The sequence below is a fragment of the Talpa europaea genome, assembly GCF_964194135.1.
Source record: "Talpa europaea genome assembly, chromosome: 5".
Classification (NCBI taxonomy): Eukaryota; Metazoa; Chordata; class Mammalia; order Eulipotyphla; family Talpidae; genus Talpa; species Talpa europaea.
The window spans coordinates 82,911,406-82,933,461 of NC_140071.1; the positions used below are offsets into that span (position 1 = coordinate 82,911,406).

At 34.3% G+C, this 22,056-nt stretch overlaps 1 protein-coding gene across 5 annotated transcripts in view; it reads right to left on the bottom strand.

Moving 5' to 3' along the window:
• The window catches only part of PDLIM5 (PDZ and LIM domain 5), a gene marked incomplete at both ends in the record, with an annotated part of 228,711 nt that overhangs the window by 152,946 nt on the left and 53,709 nt on the right, over positions 1-22,056 (bottom strand). For all 5 annotated transcript variants that reach the window (XM_084233451.1, XM_084233450.1, XM_084233454.1 and 2 more), the window contains one exon: positions 5,351-5,502. In XM_084233451.1, the coding sequence (XP_084089577.1) occupies positions 5,351-5,502 (152 nt within the window). The remainder of the gene's footprint in view (positions 1-5,350; positions 5,503-22,056) is intronic.

The window sequence follows — 22,056 nt, forward strand, 5'->3', positions numbered from 1 at the left end:
TCTTAGAATTAGTTCCAACTGCAGAAAAAAACTTTACAATACTTTCCAAAGATAAAAGACAAATGAAAATTAAATTTTCCATAACTTTTTATTTACTAGATAACCAGAAATATAGTGAATCAAATTGTACCTTTTTTAGGATATCGAGGACAGATAATGTGATTAATTACATGTACCCATATCAAGCTATGTTAAAAAGTTACAAAATAAGTTAAGCAAGTTTCTTTATCTTACTTTGTCTTAGTGAAATTGTACTTTAGGATATTAAGTTTGGACCTATACAATACAAAACTTAATATATATATATTTAAATGAACAGATACATGACAATAATACCTAATACAAAAATAAAAATTCACAAGAGTTGGTAACCTTCATTTCAAAAACAAAAAAGGGTTTTGTCTCTTACATTCTACCCTAGGGAATACTGGAAGGAGGTGAACAGGACTCTCTCAAACTCTGATGTAGATCTGTTCAAGCAACGGTAACTTTCTCACCATTTTTATAGGTTTAGGAAGACTTAAGCTTGGTTATATACTGACTAATTATTGACAAAGCGCTACAAATTCTGCCCCATCTCTATTTACTTCTGCTGCCTCTATGGCCTCTCCTTACCAGCCTGCCTTCACTCACTCTGCTCCAAGCATATGCTGTTTTAAAATGCAATCATACAACACACACACACACACACACAATCAAAAAATGGCCAGAAATGCTAAATAGACATTTCTCCAGACATATGTGTATGTATGTGTATATATGTGTTTGTATGTATCACACATATATACCGTGTGTGTATATATGCATATACACACACACACACACACACACACACACATATATATATGGCCTCCAGATACTTGAAAAACTATCCACCATCACTTATCCTTAGGGAAATGCAAATCAAAACCACAATGAGATACCACCATCTTATACCTCTGAGAACGGCCCATAATCAAAAAAATGACTGGATGTTTATAAAAAGAAACCCCTCTACATTGATGGTAGACTGGTTCAGCTGTATGGAAAATAATATGTAGGTTTCTTAAGCTATTAAAAATAGATCTACCATATGATCCAACAATTCCATTCCTAAGTATTTAACCTAAGTATGCAAAAACACTAATTTGAAGAGATATGTGCCCTCTTATGTTCAGTGCAGCACACTTTACAACAGCTAACTTATAGAAATGACCTAAGTTCCCAATGAGAGATGAGTGGATTAAGAAGATGTGGTATATACAGAATGAAATACTACTTCACTATAAATAAAAGATGAATTCTTGACATTCACAACATGAATGGAAGTGGAGGGATTTATGCTAGAAGGAAAAAAACAATGATATTTTCATTCATACTTGAAATATAAATATAGAAAACAAAGGCACAGACAAACCAAATAAAAAAACCAAGGCGAGAAAACTGACTAAAATTGAGGCTAGAGAGGAGTAAGGAGAAAGTTGAGAGCCAAGGGGTAGGGAAAGCAATGGAGTATGGTAGAGGGCAATGGTTATGCTGATGGTGGGTGTGGTGTGGTAACAAACATCTGAAGACAAGATGTGGAAACCTACATCTCTAGATCAAACACATGTTGTAAATCAGTATTACCTCCATAAAACAATAACAACAATCTTGTAATTCCCTATCCCTGCATTCCCTATCTCCCTCATGTGTTTTATTTCCCCACACACACTTACTACCACACTATATATACTATACATTTTTATTCACTTGTCTATTATATAGTCTGTATCTGCTCACTATAAGACCAGTACTATGTATGCTACTTAGTTAATTGTTGTTGCCAACAGTGTCTAACAAATAGTAAAAGCTCAATAAGTATTTCTGGAATACATAAATATTCCAAGTTTGGGAAATAATACCTATCAAATATGAACTATACACTAAAAATATATTCGAGGACTGTGGTGAAGGGTTATTGGTACTTTGGTGATAAATGAGGTGTGGAGGTGTGCACCTATATATCCTTTACCCCTAAAAACATACAATGTTGCAAACTTTTATCTCAAGTTAAAATATAAATAAAATACAAGACTAAACAAGATATTATCAAATATAAATAGTGCCCCCAAAAAGCTGGAAAAATAAAATTAATATTCATGGGATAAGTGCTTAAATAGGCAGCATTAGGTATGACTATTAATAAATTAGGTTTATTTGTATATGACTTATAGAATTAGCCTTGTTATTCCAGATTATACTTAGTATATAATTAAATGTGAAATCAAATGGCATAAGCTTATGGGAGTTCAGAGGGGAGAAAATGAGTGCTTTGCAATAGTAAGACTATACTATGGATAAATAATGAGGTTAGATACTAAGTTCATGGATGCTAAGAGTCATGTACTGAGTGTAAACAGGTGGTTGGCACTCCGGATGAAGCAAATTTCATAAGAAGAAATAAAGGAATATGAGGGATGGTGAAAAATCTATCCTATATAGAAATATGGTATTCACTGATCAGTAGTATTGATGTGGGAAGATAATTTGAGTTAGCCAAGACTTCTGAGTTGAACTCTCTGAAGAGAGAACTCAGGTATGACTGGAACCTCCTGACATGTGCTTCAGTGCCCAGAGAGGTCCTCTTGATCCTTTTAATGTTTTGGTATATATACCTATCCCTGAGATGATCCCTGCACTGTTGCTAATGGTGATTATGGAAGCAACAGAAACTACTTACTAACCCTCTCCTTCATACACACACTCATACACATAGACTCTTCTAGTCAGTTGGTGGCCAATGACTATCAAATGCAGGGGAGGTGTAAAATTCCAACTGCCTTAGCTGGAGGCAAGATAGACACTATCATGCTATTTTGTTCCCAGACTCCCTAGTATATCAAAACAAGGCTAGAAATCTCCTAAGACCAAACCCTTGCTCAATTCCGTTTCTTGATCCCAACCCTGATTCACACATTCCCATGTAAGTATCATTTAAAACAACTCCCTTAATATATCATTCACTGAATCCTCACTCAGGTTCTGCTTCCAGGCAAATTGGACCAAGACAAGTTTGTGAAGAGAGTACATATTCATAAGGAAAACATCATGTTTATGAAAAAAAAAGTTATATAGAGAAAGTACTATTGTATAGCATCCATTTTGGAAGGAGAATGCAGAGCAGTCTGGTTGGTTATAGAATAAAGACTGTAACTGCAGTCAGTTAAGGATGCTACCATTCAAATTCACAAATAAATGGAAGAAATCGTATTTGCTTTAATATGAGAAAAAAGAGAACTTAAGGAGAGAATAGCCATAGTATAAAAGTAGCCCTTCAAAGTTTTATTTTTTCATTAAAAGGTATAATATATAACTTCAGTTGCATTAAGTGTTATCCCATGAATTCTCTTAAATTCAAATCTCTTTCTGGCTGACATTATTAGCACAAGAAATATTCAAAAAATTGAAAAACATTATACTGAATAACAACAGAACTCTAACATTTCCTCTCATATTTTGGGTCCCTAATTATCAATATTCAGAAATATGCAGATAATATTAAGTAGTATCTTTAAGTATTTGTAACAAGTTGGTTTGTAAAATTTTGTATTTAAGTAGCTTAAAAGAATCTTTCATCAGAGTCAGTAGCAGATTACTTCAATTTGAAATGCGTCCAAGAAGGGTAACATCTGGTTTTCATCTATTCTTATGGGACCCAGAAATATTTTCAACAGAAAATAAGATACTAGGCCCTGGGCCATAAAACAGGGAGCACAATGTGAAAACAAGTGGGTTGGAATGAAAGAAACGATATACTGCCCAGGAAAAGAACTTACAACCTTTCAATTTTAGAATTTGAGAAAGAGCTCAGTATCATCTGTATTTGTTTTATTTTGCAGAAAACACAAATTAAGCTTCTGACTTCTTGTACAAATTCACACTTAGCAATAATGCCTTAAATAAAAAATGACTATCTTCATTTAATTTATAACAATTCTTGTGTTATATGAAAAATCTACTTAAGTTGAACTTTTTAGAAAGATTATTTTTTCCCAATGATTACTTTTAAATGCATTCCAATGTAAAGCTACTTGGTATCAAAGTTTAAATACACATAACCTTACACTCAATAGTCCCACTGAAAGAAATTTCTCCACATACGACAGACCCAAAAGGAAACTGGTTAAAAAGCCATGATACATCAAAGTAGTTCTAAAAATTAAAATTCACAGAATGTTTTCCTATCATTTATAAAGACAAAATTTATACTCATCTAGACAAGCACATATTTTACCATGAATATATTCTTCATAAAGCAATCTCAGTACAACAGCAGCACAGAACAGAGAAGCATTTCCAAAATGCTTTCTAGAGAATACTAATCCCAGGAGCTACTCCAAGAAAAAAAAGTAAGTTTGAAAGGTAACACATGTATTATCCTTTATTGAAGATTTACAATACACACAATAATTTATGGAAGATTATGAGATTTTGTGGTAAAAATTTGGATTTCTCCAAATTTCATAAGATTATAAAACAGTTTTGTAATCCTCAAAAACAATATTTATTGAAAACCCTCCATTAACCACCTGATAAATGATCAAGCTGCTTACCTTCATAAATCTAAAGGTTCACATCTTTTATTCAATTACCCTGTCCCCATTCCCTTTTTCTCATCTCTTCCGTTCAGCTGAAGAAACTGCAGAGAATCTAGCTTAATAACTCTTAATAAACATAGGGAACCTATTAAAATATAATTCGTGGTTCTTCTAGATATTCTGATTCAGCATGGGAATCAGTATTTTTAACAAGCAATCCAAGTAAACTTCAATATTGGTCAAATTTTAGAACATTCAAAATGTCTGATACAGTATAGTAAAAAATAAGATGATTAGTTGTTTTATAATTAAGGGCAGAATAACTTTAGAATACAGTAAATTCAGAAAATCTGGCCTACAAATGAGTTTACTGAAAAATTATTTTTCTACCTATAGGGAAAACAGGTAAAGGACAGAGCAATAAAGCCAAACCACACCTTAAAAAAATACTCCCTGTACACTACTATCCAAAGGAATAAGGCCAAAAGCTTTTACCCTGTAAGAATTCTAACCCTGCAATACATAGAGAAATTTCAGGAATTCTTAAATTCTCTAAAACTGTACCTAAAATGATAAGTATATAAATACATGTACTTTTATGAGGCGATAATCCAAAGCTTTAGCCAATTCTCAGGTGATTTTATTACCCAATATAAGAGTCATTGCATTCTTGATGCATATGAAACAATGGTAGTAGAAACTGTTTCTTAGTTAATACCATGAATCAGACACACAAAAACACGTTCCACAGTGTTGTATTCTCTCTCAGAAATGAACAAATAGCAGCTTACCTTTGCAGAGTCATATTCAAGGAGCCTGTACAACCCTTAATCTTGTTCTGGGCTTCAAGATGAGTCATTCCATGTGCACTTATCCCATCAATACTCAGGACCATATCGCCTATTCTTACATTCGCCTGAGATGCCTTGCCGCCATCTTTTAGCTGTAATAAATGTATTTTATTAGAAGTGTCACACTTTAAAAATAAAGAATAATAAATACAGATAAAGCTGTACTTTCGCTTATGTGAAAATTATATAATTTTATGTGAAATAAAATATTAATATATGTGAAAATATTAATATAGTATTAGACAAAGTAGCAAAAGTCTTCTTAACATGCAAAAATTAAAATTAAGATGACCTCCAGGCTTGTTTTAAGTTATGTGCTTTACAAAAAGATAAAATAATTTTCTGGGACTTCCCCTGGTGGTACAGCTGTTGAGCGCTGGGCTGTGAAGTTGCCAGTTCGATGGCCGGTTCGATCCCTGGCCATGGGTTGAGGGTCCCACATGGCACACAGACCTCTCCTGCCGCCCGCTGTTCCCCTCAGCAGTGTACTTCGTCAGTCTGCCTGCTCTGCTCTCCCCTCTGGCTCTGGTGAATTCTCTCACCCTCCTGCGCTTCTGACTGTACCCAGTGCTTGTATAAATAAATAAATCAATCTTTAAAAAAAAAAGGAAAAAAAAGATAAAATAATTTTCTGAAAAACATTCCCCTGCTGAGTTCTCTATTTCTTTATCATAACACGTGCTGTATGACTATTATGGATGAGGAAGAAAAGTAGCCAAGGAAACATTAACATTTTAGCAAAAGAAAAGTAACTGAGTAGGGTATTTAATGTTCTTTAAAAAAAATTAATCTCTTTAAACAGCTATATTTTTGTTTGAGCACATGGAATAATACAGATGAAATATCTACTAAAAAATCCTTCCTGTTAAGTCCAATTCATATCTAGTGATTGGGGGACTGAGTTCTTTTAGATCACAGGCCCAAATATCTTGTACACTGAGTATTTCCTGTTCCAGGCATTTCTTCCCTTTAGAATATAAAATTTAAATCATATTAAATTTACCAACATATCTGTATTGTATGTGTGTATATGTGTATATACATGTATATATACATACTTTTATATGTGACAAAATAGTTTCAAAATTCATAGAAAATTAAAGGGACTGGATTTCAGGATCAAGGAGATAATAATTAAAAGAACTTTATTAATTATATTTTAAAATACTGTATAAGTAGATGTATTTGTTAAAACATGAACACAATGCGTGTGCATATGTCTGGGAATAAAAACAATAACTACATTGAATGATATGCTATATTAAATGATAGACATGAGCTGTCTTTTAATTATTAGTATTTCTCTATTAATTTAAACAAATAAACCATTTGCTAAAATTGAAGTAACATTGGTTTAGAATAATATATGATTTAGAGGTATAGGACCACAACTGTCAGATGTATATTACCACACCACACCCACCACCAAGGCACCCACAGACCTTCACCAAAGTCCACTTTGTCCCCTCCCTACTTTGTTGCCTCCTGACCCTCTGGTATCCTCAATTCTACAGTCAGGAGTCCATTTGATTTAGATTAGAATTAGAAATAATAATTGTTCATCCACAGAACTAAATTGTAAAAATTGTAAAGGACATTCACGAAGAAAACAGCAATGCTATCACTTTTTTATTGTACATGTTAAAGGATTATTTTAATAATTACAGGAGATAATAGTTCAATAAATCTTAGCTTTCACTTATTCCTTTGAATTCTAATATTAACTTCAGAAATATGGGGCTGTCCTAACTATACCAGATGATTTCAAGTCTCTTAAGATCTCCTAAATTTATCTACCTGTGAACTATTTGCTTTAAAGTTTAGATCTAATCCTAAAATAAGAGCTTAATCAAAAAACTTTGCTGGTAGTCTAAAGGACGTCTCTTCCTTTTAAAATAAGCAAATGAACTGAAATCTGAATCCTGATAATGAAAGAGTAAACACAATTCATCTTAGATCTTGTTTTAGCCAAGAGGGACAAGTATAAAGAAAAAAAAAAAAAAAAGAAACAGAACACAGCTAAATTATCTCACCATTTCTTCATATAGGTAGCCTTAAAATAGAAACAATGAAATTTATGGGCATTTTCTCAAAATGTACCTAACATAAGCAACTGAAATACTCCCAGTCTGGTAGTAACAGAAAGATACTGAGCAATGCAGAAAGGAATAATCTAGTCAAGTTCAATGTCAGGAGTACACCAAATTTTTATGATCTCAAGATGTTCAAAACCAACTTCTCAGAGTTATCTTTCAGGATTGCCTTTACTTAACTGACATGTTATCTTGAGATTGGGAAGTACAGGAATCCTAGTCTCCGTGATATTTGAGCTCTTTTTGGGTACCATATCTAGGCAAATTACTAAATTATTGATCCTCCCATTCCTCTCCCACATAAGTCCATACCCTGATCATCTTGGACATTGCTCTTACCTATTGCTTACTACAACAGTTTTCTAAAACCTTCCTTCCTTAAAATTCTCCATATTCTTCTGCCTTTCCTCCATCTTCATATTTCCAAAATAGTGACCCTACTATTGCTTTACACTGGAGAGTCCCACTCATGCCAACTACTTACAACCTTAAATACTGTCTGCTTCTTACAATGCAGCCTTAAATACATGCCATCTATTATTTGTTACCAACCTGTTTCTAACTTCAAAACAAGTTCCAAAAGGTGAGATAGCATGTTCTATAATTTGCTCTTCTCTATAAGCCTTGAATATCACAGACATTAAAAAATATCCAATTAGACCATGTTAAATAACAATAAATCAGTATAGCAGTTTAATATATTAAATTCTAGAAGAAAATACTTAATTCAACAAGCAAGAAAAATAGATTCTAACCTAAAACTTAGAATATTCAATTAATCCTTAGGCTAAACTAACATAAAGTCAAAAATCAAACTCTATTTCCAATAGAACAAAGTAAATCCATTTTAGCTAGCTAGTGATATAATTCTTTATTAGGCTCTGCAAAGAGAATCACAACTCCTTTGGCAATCTTTTTAACTAACAAGTATTAGGAAGAGCATAATTGCCTTTAGTCTCAATCAAGGCTTTCTCAATTACCAGACATGGAAAGAAATGCTCATTGTTATCTATATGATCTTTCAAATATATTTCAACTGTCAAATGCCATTTTATTTTTTTGAGCTAAGTAATACTCATCACATTAGGTTTGATATTAACAACTTTTCTAAAATTTTACCCATCTTAATATTCAACACTCAGGCTTTCTATACTCAGAAGATGTAAATGAAAGAGCATGAAGAGCCTGAACTAATGCTGCATGTACAGTAGGAAATGCCCAATGTATAGAAACAAATTTATGACTCATTAAAAGTAGTATGAACATTAATATGAATCCAGAAACCTGTTTAAATGAGGTCAGAGTACTCAGTAATAGGTAAATCAGCAAACTACAAGACTTGCCATGCTTTGCATCTCCCATTGTTTACCCCTCCAGCAGAACTGAAGGGGTGGGTCTCCAAAGGTTACACAGAGGTTATATAAGGGTTTGGAGACTTAAAGTCCAGGAAGTACATGTGGTTCTGACCATGAATACACTATGGTATCTGCCCTCTCTTCTATTGTTTGCTTCCAAATAAAATCTATTCATTGTCAAAATAACTAATTGCTTTATGTGAGGTCAACAGCATCATCTCACTGAATACTCCTATTTGCTTCATTTTATTCCCTGAATCGCTTCCTTCAATCCAGGCACTCATTAGAGAGATAAATGTTTCTTTTCCCTTACTTGAGTATGATGTAGGAGTACTATGAACATTTAAGGAAAGACTACAAGGTTAGTCATTATTTGCACAGTTCATTTTTTCCCCTTTGTCTTTCCAAGTCTAAACAGCTTACATTTGTTTAAAGCAGTAATAGCTTTCTGTCATCATTTTATCTTGTACATGTTATATGGCAGCCGTAAGTGTGTGTATGTTTTATAAATGTACAATGTGTAGGAAGGAAGCAGTAGTGGGAAGTCAAGCTCAGTATAAATCAAACTAATAACAAGCAAATGCTTCTCTTTTGATCTTTCAATGAATTTTTAATACAGTTGTCCAGTTTTCCATAAACTTCACTGCAGCTCTATGCTCCCTTAAAAACACTGCTTTGTGGTCCTACTTTTATTGCAAACCTATATGGCTACACATGTTGGGACTACCCCTGAGATCAATTCTTTCAGTGATTCAGAAATGAAGATAAACCAGGACAACTGTATGTTCTTCAAGAGATTGGTTTCTTTACTGAGTCTCATCATTAACTTAGATAAGAATGTAATATCAATCAGCTGTGGATTACAAGAAGTTTCCTCATGAAAAAGAAAGTAAAAAGTAAGCAGACAGGACAGGCTCCCTGTGTGAAGGAGACCTGCACTGGGGGTCGGGGAAAACAGGAAGGAGGGAAGACAAAAGAACACATAGCAAGAGGGCACAAGGAGGATACTGGTATAGACAGTGGAACAGCAAGCAAAAACAAACAAGAGAGAATAAAGGATCATGAGGTATCCCGGGTTGGGTAAGCTGAATCCAGGTCTTCTATCTGGATGTGGTGTACAACCACATACACATGCACAAAGTACTAGAAAACTGAAGAGAACCACCATAATCAAGTTATTCTTTGACAAATTGTTGATATAATATAAAATGACTTCAATTAATAACTATAATTTAGAGCCAATTATCTCATAGTAATACTTATGTGTCATTAAATATATTCACTTTATTGTACTCAAATAAATTTGATAGCTAACTTAGCCAAAATTCTTAACCTCCATATAAATGTGTGGTTTCAGCTGTTTTTCTTCAAAAATTTTAACAAAAGAGAAAAGAAGCACTACATCTTTATCAACAGCAATGAAATAAAATACCAATATCTCAAGATAGCAAATACTCAGAAAAGGATCTCAAAATGTATTAAATACAGACTGTAGCCTATTCACAAAAAAAGAATTTATTTGGAATTCAGGAGAAATAGAAATAAACTGTTAGACTAACCACTGAACTCGTAGGGGGAAAAAAGTCAATGAAAGCATTACACAGCTGTCATTTTTAAAAGTCAGATCCATATCGTGGTTTCCCTTCAGAGAGTATAAATCTTTAGCCTTTAAAAGTCAGATACCATTTATGGCAGACAGCATTTTAAATTAATTTAACTAAGATATCTCTCAAATATGAGCATATAATACAGTTGCTATATTGTCACAGGATTTGCAAAGAAAGACAAAATGTTTAGCTATAGTTAGAATTTTCTAATGAAATTTATCATTCCAAATCATAGGGAATTCTCAGGATGCACACAAAAACCTCTCTTTGCCTTCTCTTGGAAATAAGCCAACAGTTACAAAACTCAGAAAATAGGTGTCAGCAAGGGATATGATTTATTGGTAATTTTTGTCTAAGTACATTACAAAGGTCATTTTATAATACAGATCTATAATACAGATATGTTAACTAAGAATAATTTACGCTAGTCAAAATAAATTTACATTGGTAATTATATATAACGAGTAACAAGTAGGAGACAAGTACTTTTTATGAACTGCTACCAAAAGTGCAAGTTTTACACCTTCTGCATATTTTCAACAAATATGTAATGCTTGTAAATGTATGACCCTAACACCATGGGTATGACAGGAATGCCATCAGACTTAGTAAATGTAAAAATGGAACATATAAATATAACAGCTACAATAAGAAACACACAGAAATTTCCCATGTCCAACCATGGGAACTAAACCATGGGAAAATAAAAACTTGTTTTTCTAACAATGCCATTACCAAAATTTGGAGAAATACACTAATAAAATTATATCTATATGATCAACAGGATTTCTTGCGGCAGAGGAAACAATGTAAAAAGCCTTATTTAAAAAAAAAAAACCCTAGTTAATCTTTGGTTTTGCTTTAAAATGCATTTTCCAGAGCCTACTATACAATAAAACATTTGAATACAGACAGATGAGCCTATGATTCCAAGTCTCTAAATGTCTGTCTCCTATATACTTCCCACAATACTGTATGTCATGACTTGCCACCCCCAATAAGCATATAAGAATGTATGAGCATTACACCAAAATAAAGAACTCACACAAATCTGTTTCCTACCAATTATGAGTCCACTGAATTACCATTAAATATCACAAATAAACAAAAGCAGCTAGCTATTAAAGTGAACAGAAATAAAGAACATTAAGGAAGTGCATTTTTTTTTGAAACATACCCTTTAGGATTTTTATAACATATCTCCATTAGTTTACTATCATTCAAGTGCTGTTTAATCTGCCCTACAATATCATATTCAGTGCTTAATGTTGTTCTATCTTATACTGTTATATAGTGTTGCAGCAGCCCTGACAAGCCTATAACTGTGACTCAACAACATTTAAAATGCCAATCTCTTGTGTCAATGTCTAAAGTGAATATGCCCCATTAAAATGATTTGGCTTTTTGTGGCTCAGAATGGTGAGCTAAAACTTGCTATCACTATATCACTTATCAATGACATCTCTGTGTGCATAAATCCGTAAGCTCATGACTCATGTTAACACTATCTGGTTACTGTAACTGTGGGTTTTCTTTTTTGACCTTTGAGTTGAACTGTAATCAATTTTTCCCAAAAGTCAGAGAATACACCTTATATGGTAGCAATGATTAGAATACCTCAAAGTATGTGTCATTATGCCTTGCAAAACCAAACAGAAGTAAGAGGGTAACTATGTCTCTTTATGTAGCAACTGAGTTGACTACTCCAAACACAGGGCTTCTATTAATATTGTTTGTTCTAGTAGTTTAAAATCCTTCTTCATTCATACCATCTTACTCTATCAGTGTCCTAATGAAACAGAAACATGCCTTCCTGAACTGTAATTCACTATTAAGATGCCACATATAATTATATAACACCTTTAATTTTATCCATGTGCTTATTCTTTTAAAAGATTTATTTATGAATACAAGAACTGAGGTACAGGCCAGAGGTCGGGGGTGAGAGGACTCACCAGAGACAGAGTGGGGAACAGAACAGACAGACTGACTGAAATACACTGCTGAGGGGAGCAGCGGGAAAAACAGGAAAGGTCTGCTGTGCCAAGTGAGTCACCTCCCTGGCTAAGGATCAAACTCGTTCTGGAGTGGCTGTGGATAGCTTTATAGTGCTGTGACTTTACCCCTTAAGCCACCATGGAGGCCCTAATTTCCTTCATTATGTGTTTAAACCCAGGAGATTAATGTGCTCTGCAGTTATGTGGGAATATAATTCTACCAGAAATGTGAAAAGTATGTAAAAAGAACACATCTCAAAATGTCAAAATCCAAAGGAGCAAAGAATATACAATGGAACACGGACAATTCAATAAATAGTGCTGGGAAAACTAGACCACTACATGCAAAAAAATGAAACTAGACCACTACTTTTCACCGTGAACAAAAATCAACTCAAAATGGATAAAACTAGACATAAGACCTGACCATAAAATATACAGAATATAGGTAAAACACTACAAGACATACATCGTGATAACATCTTTAAAGACTCATCACCCAAAGCAAAGATAGTCAAGGAAAAGATAAACACCTGGGATTACATCAAACTGAAAAGTTTCTGCACAGCAAAAGATACATTAACCAAAACAGAGAGACACCCCATTGATTGGGAAAAAATCGTTGCACCCCAGTCAACTAATAAGGGACTGATCACAAAGATATACAGAGAACTCACAGGACTCAACAAAAACAAAACAAACAATCCAGTCAAAAAGTGGGCAGAACTTAAAAGACATTTCTCCAAAGAGGAAATGCAAATGGCCAACAGGCATATGAAAAAATGTTTAACATCCCTTATCCTGAGGGAAATGCAAATCAAAACCACATTGAGGGTCTCACCGGTGGCGCAGCAGTTGAGCACTGGGCTGTGAAGCTGCATGCAGCCTCTGCAGCACCAGTTCCATCCCGGCCGCTGGTGAGGGTCCCACATGGCAAGCAGACCTCTCCTGCAGCAGCGGCTGCTCCCCTCAGCAGTATACTTCATCAGTCTGCCTATTCTGTTCCCCGCTCTGGCTCTGGTGAATTTTCTCACTCTCCGGTGCTTCTGACTGTACCCAGTGCTTGTATAAATAAAAAAATAAATCTTTAAAAAAACACACACACACACACTGAGATACCACCTTACACAAGGAAGAATGGCACATAGCAAAAAAAACAAGCAACAACAAATGTTGGCGAGGATGTGGTAAACAAGGAACTCTCCTACACTGCTGGTGGGAGTGCAAACTGGTCCAAACACTATGGAAAGCTATCTGGAGGTTCCTCAGCCTACTAAAAATGGAGCTACCATATGACCCGGCAATTCCACTCCTAGGGATCCACCCAAAGGACACAAAAACATTAATTCAAAGGAACACCTGTAAATCTGTTTATTGCAGCACTATTTACAATAGGTAAAACCTGGAAACAACCCAAATACCCCAAAATAGATGACTAGATCAAGAAGATGTGGCACAGATACACAATGGAATATTATTCAGCAATCAAAAACAATAAACTCGGGCCTCCTAGTGGCGCAGCGGTTGAACGCTGGGCTGCGAAGATGCCCACAGCCTCTGAAGCACCGGTTCAATTCCCAGCTACCGGGCAAGGGTCCCACATGGCGCGCAGACCTCTCCTGCCGCCCGCTGCTCCCCTCAGCAGTGTACTTCATCACTCTGCCTGCTCTACTCTCCGCTCTGGCTCTGGTGAATTCTCTCACCTCTTGCACTTCTGATTGTGCCCAGTGCTTGTATAAATAAATAAATCTTTAAAAAAAAAAAATGACCTTGTTCAGGTCATGAAAACTTTAAAAACAAAAAAAAAAATAAAAATGATGAACTCATGCCATTCGCAACAACGTGGATGGAGCTAGAAGGAATTATGCTCAGTGAAATAAGCCAGAAGGAAAAAGAAAAATATCAGATGGTTTCACTTATAGCAGGAATATAGGGGAACCAAATAAGACACCGGTGTAAAAAAAATAATAACAGTACAAAACACAACAAAGCAAAAACAGACAATTATAAAGTAGAGACATACTGCAGGGAAGGAGGAGGGAGAGGGATCAGAGGAAAGGAGGGAGGAGTTGATGGTACATGGGTGCATTGGTGAAGGAAACTCTACTGGGACTACACCTGAGGGGGGTGGGGGAAAGCAAATATTGTTTAAAAATGAATGATGTAAAAAAATAAAATTAATTTATGCAAAAAATTTATATAGAATAAAGGTAAAAAAATAAATTAAAATGTCAAAATCATTTCAAAATTAAATGTTAATTACAGAGAAAATTAACTTTTTGATGTAGTTCACAGTATAATGAGGAAAATGGTAAGAAATGGTGTAGTTATAAAGATTAAAAACAAATTAATCAATCATAGGTAACCTGGGAGCAGATTAACAGTGAAATTCACACATTTTAACCCTCCCTCCTCACTAGGTTTTGTTCAATGATTACCTGAATTCCCTAAAACTGTATACAAATTATGTGCAAGTATGCAAGTATTTTCCATTGAGCCAGTCTATAGCTTTCCCAAATTTTCAAAAATGTTAAAAATGATTTAATGAAATCTTAGAACAATCTTTCTTAAAATGTGGTTCCTAAATCACCAATCAATTTTTGACAAAGCAAAAAAAAATGATAAGCCCTTCAAAACCTACAAACTAAAAATGTTTTCGAACAACAACAACAACAAAAAATCCATTCGCATCAAGAAGATTTAAGAATTCTTAAAGCAGGGCCTCCCTGGTGGCGCAGGCTGTTGAGCACAACGCTGTGAAGCTGTCCTCAGCCTCTGCGAGGAGGGGTCTATCCTGGCCAGCTGGTGAGAATTCCACATGGGGCGGCAGATCTCTCCTGCCTCTCCCGCTGCTCTCCTCAGCACTGTATTTCAGTCAGTCTGCCTGTTCTGCTCCCCCTCTGTACTGGTGAATCCTCTCACCCTCCTGCACATCTAGCCTGTACCCTGGTTCTCGTATGCATGAATAAATAAATCTTAAAAAAAAAAAAAAAGAATTCTTAAAGCAGAATTAATATGCATTAAAAATGGCACAAAATTCATGATTTCACATGCTCCAGAGAGTAGTATAGCTTTAAAAAATAGAAACTTCCTTTAAAACTCTTTTAAAATCTTCATGTATAAATCACTAACTTTTACTAAAGGCCTATTCCAATAATATGCAATTTTGAGAAAAGGTATAAAAGGACAGGCGTGGTCCTTTCTCATCTATTGTTCTACACTATTAAACTTATCAAGGGTGTGTACAACTCCCCTTGAAGAGCACCTCACTATCTTGTGGTTAAAGACTAGGCTTTCCCCACTGTCAGTGTGCCATATAGCAATTCTTCGGTAAACAATAATAAAGATAAATTACTGGAAAAACAATTTAAAGAAACAAATATAAGACCAAATTTATCATCAGATTAAATACACATAAAATTATTTTGTCCACCTACAGAGGTCTCTATATACTTAAGTCTTTATTTCTGTATTTCATATGACTCAAATTGTAATGAGCAGTTTGCTGGTCTACAGACTAAAATGGATATTCCTTCCAGATAGTGACTGTAATATTTATTTTTTTGCACATGGGCTTAAACAAAATACATAATAAACATCTAATAATTATACTGGAAATTTAAAATATTTAATAAATAAGCTACAATTTAATAAATAACTTGTTTAAATTGGCATCTGACCTATTTTTAGAAAATTTTTCTAAAATGGTATACACATTTAAATTTTTGATATATGACCTGACTGCCAACTACAGTATTTGCAGCCATTAATAATTCTGCAAACTGTATATGAAAGTCCGTTAGTCTTGTAACCTTTGATATTACCAAAAAAAAAAAAAGAGTGCAATTCTTGCTGTACATTAACAAATAATAATCCTGTGACATTAGGCAAGTCATTTACATATTTGGCCTCATTCTACTTAGTTGTACAAGATACTCAGATCAAATATTCAAAGGTCCCTTTCAACTCTAAACCATAATAAATATAACCACAGAGTTCACAATTTCTCATTAGTCTCAACAGTCATTATAACTAGTAACTAGTACTCAGCCATTACATTTGTGTTATTCTCCAATTACTTCATATAGACTATACGTGGATCACTATTACAAAACATGGCTACATTTCAAAAAGCATAAAATCACATCAACATTATGAACTCAAAAGTTTGTGTGTTCTGGATCTAACGATAAGAGAAGAGAATCTAGCTTACCGACATTTTTGCATAATGATACATTTTTAATTAATTAGTCGAAGGATAAGATCTTTCTACTGGCAATAGCTGAGTCCTCTGGTATTTAATACTCAGGCATTAATTTATTCATCATACATTTTATGATTACAGATGAACCAGATGCTAAAAACTGTAAGAATGAATTATTAAGCCAGCAGTGGGAGGAGGGAGCAAACATTCTTGAATTACACCATATAAAAATTTCTTGCCAAGTATCTATTATGGACCAGGATATTTTAGGCAGGGTGATAAAGCAATAAACAAAAATCAGGCTGTTGCCCTCAAGGAACTTAAATTCAGTCAGGGGGAAAGAAGTTATCAAGAAATAAACATGCAAACCTGTAATAAAATGTCAGGAAGTGATGAAGTATTACAGAAGAAAAGTAAAGCAGAGAAGACAGAAAGTGTCAGGGAACTGCTCTATTAAAGCAGGGCAGTAAGGGAAAACATTCTGCGAAGGTAACATCTGAACAGAGACCAGCTGAAGTAAGAGAAAGAGTCATGCAGATAACTTAGGGCAGGCAGTCCAGGCACAGTGAGAAGCAAGGGTAAAAATACTCTGGGACACTAACAATAAAAGAAAGGTGTAAAGTTTTCACCACAAAGACTGAAATGACTAATATATTGTACCTAGACATGATGGTTTCTCACAGATAAAGACATTGAATGCTGAAGAATAGGCTGTAGTTTGGAAATGCAAAGAGGGAGAAATGCAAGTTCTAGTCAAAAACTAAAAAGCATGCCAAGGACATAAGGATATGGCAAAACTACCACTCCCAGGGAATGGAATGGTGAGTGGATAAGGGTGTCTACATTATAGGAAGAAAATGGCAGAGAGATTGAAATCCCAGGCTGATAAGCAAATGATCACACACACACACACACACACACACACACACACACGGTCATATATCAGTACATAAGGTGTTGAAAGTGGATGAGAAAGGGAAAGTAATACAGTTGTAATTTTTTAACTGTAAAAGGTATGTGTAATTAATAGTATTTACAACATGACCTACCATTGTTGTCTATACACTACACACCAGGCTCGATGCTAGGCACCTTTATGTTTATAAAACCTTCCATTTCTATGAGTAAATGACAAAAGTCAAACAAATGAAAAGTGCCACATTTGCTTTTCTCTCATAGGTTAGTGTTTTGCATTATGAGTTCTTTGATATAAAAAAGTTAAACATTAAAAATATATTTCCAAGGAAATCTATCTGGCAAACCTCTAGTTAACTTAGTTATGATGCTCTACTGGAAATTTTAGCAAGTCATTTCATCAACTTCTAAGCAAGGTGGAAAATAGTATAAAATATTAAAATTTTATTTGAATTACAAACTCTTATTTAAGGAACAAAAGCCTCTAACTAGTCCTTGAGTTATCCAGCTATGCTATTCAACAGCACAGACATAAGCTAGAGACTAAAGTGTTGACAAGGTAATGTTTAATAGCACAGAAACACTGAAGTGAAAAACATATTCCTTGCAACAGATATTTTAATCACAGGCACACTTGGACTAGAAACTGTTCTGACAACATCTATAGAGTACAACCATAAATTTTTACTAAGAATTTTCTAAAGAGTTAATGATTCAAAAGTAAAGATATTTCCAAATAAGTGTGGTTTTTGTTTTTTTGTTTGGAAGACACAAGGATAAAGGAGATTTAACAGGCATTTTGCCCAAAGTTATTTTTAAACCAAAACATTTTCTTCTGAAGCAATGAAAGACACAAAACATACAAAACTCTTAGATATACCCCCGTCCTAACTGAAGTGCATTTTTCATATTTATTTTCTTCAGTACAAAATCTAAAATTATATGCAGATATATAATTTAATGGATGAAATCCCTTTTCTTATCATTTGTTACACTCCGTAATCATAAAAAAATCAGTTACATAAGCTCCATTTTATCAGAACTGATATACTTGTGTACAGCAATCTTGTAACGGACTTGAGTATATATATATCGATTTGTAGAGGTGAAAAAACAGGATGAGAAGAGTAGTATGCTGGGCTGCAAAGAAAAGAATAAAAGCACTACGGTGATAATACCTGATGGGGTATCTAAATATCATCTCAATTAAAAAAAATGTTTTTAAAGTTCTTTACTTACTTGAAGATGTGCAAAATATACAGTTAAAACTATAAGCCAGTATTTAAATTAAAAATCAAAAATTCGGACCTCCCCTGATGGCACAGGTGGTTGAGTGCCACATTGTGAAGCTGTCCGCAGCCTCTGCAGCGCCAGTTCAATCCCGGCCAGCTGGAAAGGGTCCCACATGGCGCAGCAGACCTCTCCTGTCTCACCCGCTGCTCCCCTCAGCAGCGTATTTCATCAGTCTGCCTGTTCTGTTCCCCACTCTGACTCTAGTGAATTCTCTCACCTTCCTGCACATCTGGCCCGTACGCTGATTCTTGTATAAATAAATAAATCTTTAAAAAAAAATCAAAAATCCAAATTCTATTGAATTTAGGTTTACCAAGAAGTCAAAAAAAGAAAGAAAGAAAGAAAGAAAATCAGGAGCCTTTAGAAAGGTGTATTACAAGCCATTTAGGCAATAGTGTAGTAAGTTTCTACTTTTTCAACTTTAATCGTCTTTGGCTGAATTAAAAGAAAAAAAGAGCACTACCCATATTAGGAAAAACATTAGTCCCAATCTGTAGTGTATGTTTAGGTCTTAATTAGGAAAATTATGTGTAATTTAATACCAGGGAAACAACCACAGTCAGAATAGCAAAAGATCCCGAAGTTACATCACACCAGGAATTACTTACTAAAACTGATTGTATGACATAAAATAAATATAAAAGTGTATGCTATAAAATGAAATATGAGTTTCAATCTAGCTAGAGCTCATAGTATTTGGATTTATATTATTAAAATAAATAAGCTTAATTCAAAAGACAGTCCTAAATGGAAGAAACAAGACTGTAGGAGGCTTCCAAGGTCAGTCACAATTTTGATTTCTCAGAGTATTGAAAATGATCTCTATATAGAACAATTATATTGTCCCATAAAGATGTAGTAGAATCACCCTAAAAAGGGGAAAAAATATGTGGTAAAAGCCAAACGCAACAAATGTCCTAATCATTCAGCATGTGATAAATACAAAAATTCATGTCAAATAACTAAATGTTAGACAGTTAATACCACAATCTACGGTCAATATCACTATCCACTACTGTATGGTATAGGATAAGATGGAACGGAGACTTTTTGTGGCAAACAAAATGCACAATATATTCTGATGTTGACTTATAATGCTGTAAACCTGAAACCTATATAATGTTACAACCTGATATTAATTCAGTAAACATTGTTTTTAAATAAAATAAAAAGTACTATCATCAGATATTGAGTGGTTTAACTGGTATAAAACAGTTTCTTCTGATGGCCAAGTGATAGAGAGCTAGGAGAAAAAACTTGGCAAATCTCTAAAATAAATCCATATATGACCTAGACAATATTATTATCATTGTATCATGTGAAGCTGTACCATCAAAAATATCTTTCTCTTATATGATGAAAAGTAATATAAAGCATTAACATTTGGAGAGATGTCAGTGAAAAACACCCACATTATGCAATTATAAATCCTACTAGCCAAAGAGAGGTTAAGGATTCCTCTTGTAGCAATAATTTAAATATTAAATTAATATTTAAGCAAGTTATTTTCAAAGCTTTAAGCAAGTTATTTTTAAAGCTAAGTACACCTGTCACTGAACTCCTCTGTCATCAGCTTGTTCAGCTGTTCAAAACAAAAAAGAGGGGAGCAGTTTAGACTATATAATCTAAGATGTCTTGCCACACTGACAATGTATCTTTCTGTGCCTATTTTTTTCCATGAGGATATGGATAATAATTTAATAAATAACTGACATCTACTATTGCCAGTCTTGAAAACAGAGTCACTATAATAATCTTTTGTTAGCTGATATAAAAAACAGTAAAAATTGTCAAAATGGCAAACTAGAAAAGAAGAACCTCACCATGTGCCAATCCTGCAAAATATTTGGCTAGCATCTACAAGGTGGTAACACCCACAAAAGTATTTATTTTTTTTAACATGTTGCCTGGTATAGGCTTGATGCTAATAATTAAGTGAAAGGAGAGTTAGATGTTTTACAAACATTAATTCATTTAACCTCACCAAAACAATGCAGTAAGTACTAGCATCCTAATTGATTAATGAGGAAACTAAGGCAGAGTAATTTCAAGTTACTAATCTAAGGTCATGAGCTAAGAGATCACAGGACTGGGACTAGAACCGGGGAAGTGTGATTCCAAAGTTATCATGTGACACCAGCTGGGCTGCCCTCCCAACCAGCACCTCCTGAGATAACACATTGCATGCTCCAGTCAAATGCACATGTTTTATTCTTGCAAGAAACTGTTTATTCCCTAAACCCCATTTATCTGTTCCTCCTACTTAGATAAACTAGACTGAATAAAGCAGGAAGGAAATCTCTCTCCCTGAAAGCTTAACTCTAAATTTCTACAGTAATTAACTCTCTGAGCCTCATTTAACTCCCAGGAAGGACATATACATCCTACCACATCATACAAGTTAAAAAAAAATTCCTCATTTATAAATACTAAACATCTACAGCTTTAAACAGAGGAAACAGAAGAAGAGGAAGGAGAGAAGAGTATAAGAAATAGGGAAGAGGATGCTGTAGGAAGGGAGAGAAAGAAAGTGACAAAAAAGGACAGCCTCCTTTTCCCAAAATCAAATCTTGGCAGTTTTCCTACTGAAATATCTTACTCCAAAATCCAATTTATAGGCACATCTGGGGAAAAGTCAGTTTGCCCAATTTCTACCTGACAAAATGAGCAATTGTCCTATTCCCTCCCGACATCTTTATTTGGGTAAGGATATTCCCTGGCATGTTCTTGGTGAACCAATGAAAGCAACTTCTGTCTGAGGAGACTGATGGAGGAGGAGTAAGACCAGCTCACATATGACTGATAAAGGAAATAATACAGAAAACCCTTCTCAAAGTATCTGTTGTGATGATCAGTTGTTTCTAAATCTCTACTCTGTTTCAGACCAATGCTTTAGCAAAAATAAAACACAACAACAAATTCTCAAATTATCAGAAAAATAAATCTTTTAAAATGCAGTCCCAAAATTTTTATTATTAGATTCAACAGACATAAAACTAGCCACGTACTATAAAAATTTGTAAACACTTGCTCTCAATCTCTGAACTATGTAGCCTCAAGCTGACCAATTCTAAGGACAACAACACTTGAGCAGCACAGAATTAGGATATCACTAACAACTTTTTCATATCCTAAATATCTGAAAGCGCATTAAAAAATTCAGAAAATTATTTTTAATTCTC